Here is a 9,217-nt window from a genome sequence, read left to right on the forward strand (position 1 = left end):
CAGCAGGAAAAGCTAACAGGAGAAGCGACTGAAGCTAAGTGACGGTAGCATCCAAGTCCTTTCTTGCTACCTGGAGGAGCAGTCGCTCAGCGACGCCTGAAGGAATGGCAGCACCAGCAGCAGCAGCAACACCAGCAGCGACTGCAGGAGAAACGTGATGAACGCCAGCATCACTTTAAGCGGGAGCGGCTCCTGTCTTCGCGGGAGCAGTATGCACGACAATAACAGCAGGGTTATGACAGCAGACGTGTGGCTAAATAGCAGTAGTTGCTGCAGTCGGGAACAGCAGCAGCGGAGGTAAGGACGCACCGTCCCCTTAATTCTCCGCGTTGGGCGTACCGTTCTGAGGGAGGCCCACGAAGAAGACCCCCCTGGTCTTGGAACCCTCGTCAAGTCTTGCCTGGTGTACCTCAGCCATCACGGGATCATCAAGGTGTGTTGGGCAGATCCACTCCAGCGTTGTTGAGGGAGGGAAAGACATGGAGACCCTTCTAAGGGGAGAGGCTATGGGAACACTTCACTCGAAGGCTACACCAACACACACACACACACACACACACACACACACACACACACACACACACACACACACTTGTACCTTCATATGTATATATACATATACATGAGAGAGACATGTGTCAGAGGAACTTACCTTTTTGATACTGAGCGACTCTGGCGTACGCGTTCTTCTTGGACTTGGAACCTTTACAGCCCATCGTGGCTCCTCCGATGATTACATGACGTCATACACTGAAAATGATATGTGTTCTTTTTATGGGAAGTTCTGACGAATGCCGGTTCTGTGGCAAAGTGGGGTTTGGCGGGGGGGCTTCCTGAATGACTCTGGTGTGGGTGGTGGGGGGAAGAGAGGAGAGGAGGAGGAGGAGGAGGGATTTTTCCAAGGGAATACGAGTTTGATCTTCGTCTTCGTGAGGGTAAATGGTAGAAGAAAACGGGTAATGAGAATTTAGGTGTATTCAACAGAATACATCTGTTATACTTTTAGTCTTGAAAGACTGAGGGTGGGAGGTGGTAGTGGGGGATTACTGGAAGATTAGATGACCTTAAGACGGTTTTTTTCTTTTTGAAAAATGTGAATTTTTTTGGTTCAGTTGATCACTGATACTTTAAGTCAACATCTGTTTACCCCTTGAATGATCAGCTGAGTTGGTAGAGGATGACAAGTTTACTCACAATTGCTGATGAAGAGATGTGAACTTATCGTGACACAAATACGTGGAGAAATTTAGAATAATATGGTCGAATGGAGGGGGAAAAAAAGAAAAAGAGTTGGAGTAATGGATTAGGAATCTTTTTAGGAAGACTGAGGTTGTGGGGGGGACTTCAGGACCGAGACTGGACGAGGTTGAGGGATGAGACAACTGGTGTTTACCCCCCAGCAGTAGCACTGTTGTCACTCTCGTCCATCCGTTCCACTTGTTCCTCTGGTCAAGTGGTGCCGTTGGTTGTGTGGGAGGCCTCCCTTGCTGCTGTGGTCATGAGCCCTGGAGGTTAAGACACCGTCACATCACAGGATCGCAAGCTTCGACAGCTACGGCACACACGGGATTTTCAGGAATTCTTATATAACACACGAGTGATGGAAGTCGACCTTTCGACCACACTAGGGGGCCTCCCCCCCCGGATTGTGGGGGGTTGGTGGGGGTTGGGGTGGGGGGGTACGAAGAAGAAGAATGAGGTGGCCTTTGTGAATAAATCATGCACGGTTTACGTAAGTGACCGGGGCTTTCCCAGAGGCTGGCGGACTTTGGACCCCTCCGAAGAGACATCTTCTGGCGTCCATAGCTGTTCCCGACCATAGACAGTACACACACACACACACACACACACACACAAACACAAACACACAGGTTATCTGTACACGATGTTCTCGTGGCGTTGCCACGCCTACTCTCTCTCTCTCTCTCTCTCTCTCTCTCTCTCTCTCTCTCTCTCTCTCTCTCTCTCTCTCTCTCTCTCTCTCTCTCTCTCTCTCTCTCTCTCCTTCTCTCCCCACGGGTTTCTAAATGTCAGGAGGCGTGACATGGCCTCCTGCATCACGGCGTTGGTGGAGAGGAGACGCAGAGTCGACCAGCCTAGCCTACCCACCCACCTCACCTCCTGGGTAATGGGGTGGCTGACCACCATCTGTCATTCACAGATTCGAAGGCTGCTCTTCGCCTACACTGCCGCTGTTTTCCTTTATCAACACAACTCGTCAGTCACATCCTCACGAGTAATAGTTTCAGTCCTCTGTAATCACTCTCGTTTTCCGTTTTGGGTCTCACTACACACACAAAGATTCCTCAGTGAAAGATAAACACACGGGTTGGCAACTGTTTCCTTGCACATCACATTGTACCAGTTTTTTTTGTTTGGTTTTCTTTTCTCTCGTAACATCACTTTCCGGAGTCTGGCTCTGTATCTGAACTTGACGTAGCCTGACCCTTAACAACGTAGACACTGGGATATACGATAAGGCAGCGCTGCTGTGGTGGTGGTGTGTAAGAACGCCATGTAACACAGCAAGACCCCCGACGGCCTGTGAGGAGGGGGTTATCGATAGGACACTGATAGGATCCTACGTTCGTGGTAGAGGTAGGGACAGGTTAGTCAAGCCAGAGATGGTTGGGATTACTAAACCACTTGAGTGGGATTAAGGATTAGAAGAGAGGATGCACAAATCCCCCAATCGCCGATCTCCTAAAAGTGAATCTACCTCGACTGTACAGAAGAGGGTACATATTGTCCTTGTTGTCTTTTGTCATTAAGTCTTATTTCAACGTGTCATTACTACCGACGTCCGTCCGTATTTTCCTGCTTTGCAACATATTTCAACAGAGACAGTGAAACATGCCAGCTTAAAGGTTTATCTTTACTTGTGTGTCGTATGTTTGTTTTTGGTTTTAATGGCCGTCAACAGGTAAAGGTCATTCGAAGCTGGAATTCATACCGTATGTTAGAATTACAATGTATGAATGTCGTCATAAGTAGTAGTGGTAGCAGTAATAGTGCTGATAGTAGTAGTAGGTACGTAGTAGTAGTAGTAGTAGTAGTAGTAGTAGTAGTTTTGATAGTATTAGTAGGTAAGTAGTAGTAGTAGTAGTACTGATAGTAGTAGTAGTAGTAGTGCTGATAGTAGTAGTAGGTACGTAGTAGTAGTAGTAGTAGTAGTAGTAGTAGTTTTGATAGTTTTAGTAGGTAAGTAGTAGTAGTAGTAGTACTGATAGTAGTAGTAGTAGTGCTGATAGTAGTAGTAGGTACGTAGTAGTAGTAGTAGTAGTAGTAGTAGTAGTAGTAGTGGTCATTTATACATTCGCTTATTTTAGCAGACTGATAAGTTAAAGGTTGGATTACATTTTAAACAGTCGTCAGTTAATTGTTTTAACATTTTGTTTTTTTGTTTTTGTTTTGAGAAATTGAATGATGGTAGTAGAATATAACCAAACCCGGTTATTAAATTGAACAATTTAAAGAGAGGTTTAGACCAGTCGATTAATAATTTGAATAAGTCTTAACAATCTTTTTTCTTTTCATATTTAAATGATATTTTTCCTGTAGTTTGAAAAAATATATCCCACAGAATCAGGCCTTCTAATGGCAGATGACTCAGTTACCATAAGAGATGAAAATTCACGAAATTTTCATCTTCATTGATATTATGAAATTATGAAGTTATTGTGCAAAAGAAGTTTATCACAATATTTTCTTGGTTGTAGCTCCATGTATCTGCATTCTGGTTATAACTAGAACTGTAATATATAATACAATAATTCAATTTTTGAATTAACAAGTCAGTGGGATATATAAGCACTTGAAGGTGTTTTAAATCCTCCTTCATATGGTGATCACAATGTTGAACCTCTATGGCCTAAGCAGTTCAGTGGTCAAAATCCCAACTGGCCAGCCAACCATTGGTCAGTCATTCTTATTGACGTAGGAAAGTGTAGCCCGTTGCCTGAGCGTGCATGTAGTCAAGGGTAAGTGGTCCTGTCACATACTGTTGGTAAGGATGGTCTGGTCTCAACCCTACCCTGGGCCCTTGTCTTAGGTTAGGTCTGTTCTCTGGGTAAAGTCATATGTGGTAATCCACACACACTAAGTCCTCACATATACATGCCTTTACTGCCTCTGGCTTTGCAGGGGCAGTTTATATATATATATATATATATATATATATATATATATATATATATATATATATATATATATATATATATATATGTAAGACCTACACACGGTCAATCAGACAACCCATCACAGCTAGATTTGTCTGGGTTGTTAGTATTATCAGTACACACACACACACACACACACACACACACACACACACACACACACACACAGAGCACACACAATTTCGCCGAATGCTTTGGGCAAAATTTGCCGTAGCAACATGTCAGGAACACAGCAGAGCAAGAGACGCGCACACACCATCAATATTGGATCTCATTTCCACTCCCAACAGCCTAGTAATAGAAGACGCCATCACACTGGCCCGCCAGCACTTCGGAGGGAAAAGAAAGAGTGATCAGTGTAATGATCGGGGTTTGAAGTGTGTGTGTGTGTGTGTGTGTGTTCACGGGGGAAAACCCCATAGGAAGCGGACACAGAGCCATGCGCCAGACGGAGTACGTGGGCATGCGAGGGTGAAGCCAGATAACAGAGGATCCGATAGTCCACGACGAAGGTTTTTTTACACCCCGGGACAGAGTAATAGTATCCTAATCCTTATAGATAGAGACAAGATGGGTACTTCAGAGTGCCTCACTGTGGAAGATAATGGCGTGAGTGGATAACTCCAGGAACGTAAATACTGGGCTGCCAGGTCCCCACACCCTGAATATAGACCCGATGTTATTGTGAGGTCTGGTGACATTTGGAACGAGGCAGTCAAGTACATGGACTCTTAGGGTGACAGGGGAGGAGAACAGGCCAGTGGACAGTGGGAGTATGGGTTTAAAGACGATGTTCAGAGGGCTAAGGAAAGCTGATGTATACTATGGGGAAGAATATATATATATATATATATATATATATATATATATATATATATATATATATATATATATATATACATATATATACATATATATACATATATATATATATATATATATATATATATATATATATATATATATATATATATATATATATATATATATATATATATATACATATATATATATATATATATATATATATATATATATATATATATATATATATATATATATATATATATACACACGGCACAGCAGCGCAGTATTTGAGAGGTACAGGAAGGCAAGGAATGGATGCAAGAGAAGAAGAAGAAGAGAGGGAAAGGGAAGTATGATTTAAAACCATTGTGGAAAACATCAGCGAGCAGACGACGCTGTTGTGTGAATACATCATGAGCCGGACTGTCAGGTCAGGAGGAGTGGATTAAAATGAAGGACTCAGAGGGAAGGACCACTGGAGGTAAGAGCTGAATGCTTGCTTACCCACGTCAAGAGACAGAAGGTAAAATGAGAAAAATGCTTAAATCTCTCTGGTACGACGGTGCGGCCCATGAGCACGAAGGTACGACCCATGAACACGATGGTACGATCCATGAACACGAAGGTACGACCCATGAACACGATGGTACGACCCCATGAACACGACGGTACGACCCATGAAGACGATGGTACGACCTCATGAACACAACGGTACGACCCATGAACACGATGGTACGACCCCATGAACACGACGGTACTACCCCATGAACACGATGGTACGACCCATGAACACGATGGTACGACCCCATGAACACGATGGTACAACCCATGAACACGACGATACGACCTATGAACACGATGGTACGACCCATGAACACGAAGGTACGACCCCATGAACACGACGGTACGACCCATGAACACGATGGTACGACCCATGAACACGACGGTACGACCCATGAAGACGATGGTACAACCCCATGAACACGATGTTACGACCCCATGAACACGATGGTACGACCCATGAACACGATGGTACGACCCCATGAACACGATGGTACAACCCATGAACACGACGATACGACCTATGAACACGATGGTACGACCCATGAACACGAAGGTACGACCCCATGAACACGACGGTACGACCCATGAACACGATGGTACGACCCATGAACACGACGGTACGACCCATGAAGACGATGGTACAACCCCATGAACACGATGTTACGACCCCATGAACACGATGGTACGACCCATGAACACGATGGTACGACCCCATGAACACGATGGTACAACCCATGAACACGACGATACGACCTATGAACACGATGGTACGACCCATGAACACGAAGGTACGACCCCATGAACACGACGGTACGACCCATGAACACGATGGTACGACCCATGAACACGACGGTACGACCCATGAAGACGATGGTACAACCCCATGAACACAACTGTACGAGCCATGAACACGACGGTGCGGCCCATGAGCACGACGGTACGACCCATGAACACGAAGGTACGACCCCATGAACACGACGGTATGACCCATGAACACGATGGTACGACCCCATGAACACGATGTTACGACCCCATGAACACGATGGTACGACCCATGAAAACAACGGTACGACCAATGAACACGACGGTATGACCCATGAAAAGGACGGTAAGAACCATGAACACGACGGTACGACCCATGAGCACGACGGTACAACCCATGAACATGATGGTACAACCCATGAACACGACGGTACGACCCCATGAACACGAAGGTACGACCCCATGAACACGACGGTACGACCCATGAACACGATGGTACGACCCATGAACACGACGGTAAGACCCATAAGCACGACGGTACGACCCATGGGCTTACAAAGGTACGACCTATGGCGGTACGGTCCTTCGGTACGATGGCCTAGCATTTGACTGAACCTTGCGAGGGTCAGGCCATCCAAGCCAAGGGGTAGTAGGTACGTCATGCTCAAGTTGTGAAGTTCCCTGTGTAGGATTCATTGAAGTCGGTTTTGAGTGATTCTATGGAAATGGGTTGTTAGAACCACTCAGCTGGACGGACGTGGCGAGAAACGAAGGATAGATACGTAGTGTCAGGGAACCCGTCTGAAAATACTCATTTAACCCGATGGGAGGCAAAGAGATAGGAATAAGGTGGTGTACAAGTCCCTTGTTGTATATGCATATGATTAAACACAGACAGACAGACAGACACACACACACACACACACACACACACACACACACACACACACACACACACACATACACACACACACACGCGCGCGCGCGCACATGCACTCCAAAGTTGGTCTGACACATGGTGATGAAATTCAACCCGAGTAAATGTAGTGTGGATGGGTCACAGCGAAAGAAGGACTCATTATGAACATTATCTAGCATTAAGATAAGCTGCAGGAATCTGTGTGTGTGTGTGTGTGTGTCTGTGTGTGAGAGAGAGAGAGAGAGAGAGAGAGAGAGAGAGAGAGAGAGAGAGAGAGAGAGAGAGAGAGAGAGAGAGTTAAGAATTGACATCCTTCTTATCCCCTCGCCAGAATTTCACTCGTATACTGGTAAATGATTGAATAACATTCAAGTATATGGATAAGAAAATTCTTCTGTAAACTGTGCACGTCCTACTTTAGATGAAAACCTGAATATGCCTCTCATGTTTGGTCACTACGCTTAAAGAAGCACAAAGAGCTAATAGAGAAGATCCAGGGGAGAGCAGCAGAGATGATGCCGGAATATAGAGAGTTGAGTTATGAGGGAAAGGCTCAGAAACCTTAAACGAGTGAGAGGTGACCTGATCATATAACCTTTAAGATTTTAAATCATATTAATGATGTAGATAGTTGATAGTCTTTCGAAAGAAGAATTGGGTCAGCCAGACGCCATGTTTCAAAGCTTCCAAAATTTAACCAGGAGTAAATTAGAGGTTAGAAAAAAAAAAGCTAATCTGGGTATGGGATTCAGATGAAATATGTAAGGATGGTTGAAAGATATGTAAAGAGCTGAATACCAAGTTTAAAAGTATTTCACATTGAAAGACATACGTAGACCCAGTGAGACAGGATGAGGAAGAGTTCTTAAAAAGCATTGAAATTCCTAGACATCATTTGACTATTGAAAAGTTTTGACCCACATAAAGCTTATATGATCCTGATAAAGTTTCTGTCACACGTAATCGGGGGAGGAGGATTCCTTTAATAGATAGACCATTACCTTAGTGGAAGGCATCAGGCGATACAAAGTCAGAGGCGCACTGTCGACATAGGTAACATTCACCAGTGTCATGCCAAAGGGCGCGGTTCTGATGCCATTGCTCTTTTTGGTTTACGTTAATGAATCATTGGACTGATGTTTACGGATGAAGTAAAGAGTGGTGAGGATTGCACCATCTTACTAGGGGACCCCCAGACAAAACTTCAAAGTCAGTTGTATACATCGTTGATGGAAGTCAGCCAAGGTAATGAAGATGGGACATGGTGTAAAGGGGGAGTCGACATGAACAGTGTGTCGGAGGAAATGAACCGCAGAAATCTGTGTGAAAAGGATTTTGATGGGTTGACTATGTACCCAACGTGTCACCGTAACTCTGCCTTTTGGAGAACTGTAAAGGAAAACATACTGTGTGCTGGTAAATAGCAGTGCTGTATTTAAAGAAATGCTCAGCCAAAATGTATTGAACCAGGGCACACTACGATTCTCAAGTTTGGCCCGTGTGATTAAAGAACCACAAAGAACTAATAGAACAAGTCCAGAGGTGGGCAACAAAGATAGGAATGAGATTCAAAAGACCTATAAGTTACAGTTAGAAGACAGAGGCCATAAATTTGCACGTAAAGAAGAGAGAAGAGTAAGGGATGATTTAATCACAATTTTTCTGAACTGGCAGTGACCATTTCTTCGAAAGGTGCAAAGGTAAAACAAACCAGAGGCTATAATGAAATCGACTAATAGATTTTATGGAAATTGATTAAAGAAATGTTATTACTGTATAAGAGTTAAGGATGAATGGACTATACTGAGCCGTGCAGTAATGGATGCTGAATGATGAATGCTGACAGCATACAGAACTTTAATGAGTTGTATGACAGTAGAGGAACTTGAAAGAGATGGCGCCCAATGACAAAGAACTCTTTCCCTATCCAGTGCAAATAGATAGTTACACACACACACACACACACACACACACACACACACACACA

At 44.3% G+C, this 9,217-nt stretch overlaps 1 protein-coding gene across 9 annotated transcripts in view; it reads right to left on the reverse strand.

Annotated features, from left to right (window-relative positions):
• The window catches only part of LOC139765495 (uncharacterized), a 92,455-nt gene that overhangs the window by 78,590 nt on the left and 4,648 nt on the right, over positions 1-9,217 (reverse strand). For 4 of the 9 annotated variants that reach the window (XM_071692948.1, XM_071692943.1, XM_071692951.1 and 1 more), the window contains exons 2-3: positions 1,394-1,505; positions 653-750 (exon numbers count right to left, since the gene is read on the reverse strand). In XM_071692948.1, coding sequence (XP_071549049.1) covers positions 653-716 — 64 coding nt within the window. In that variant the 5' untranslated portion in view covers positions 717-750; positions 1,394-1,505. Of the gene's footprint in view, positions 1-652; positions 1,506-2,118; positions 3,053-9,217 lie in introns of those variants that run through there. The other 5 variants (XR_011716669.1, XM_071692947.1, XM_071692946.1 and 2 more) reach the window with 2 other exon arrangements.

This window comes from Panulirus ornatus, chromosome 55 (assembly GCF_036320965.1).
Source record: "Panulirus ornatus isolate Po-2019 chromosome 55, ASM3632096v1, whole genome shotgun sequence".
Lineage (NCBI taxonomy): Eukaryota > Metazoa > Arthropoda > Malacostraca > Decapoda > Palinuridae > Panulirus > Panulirus ornatus.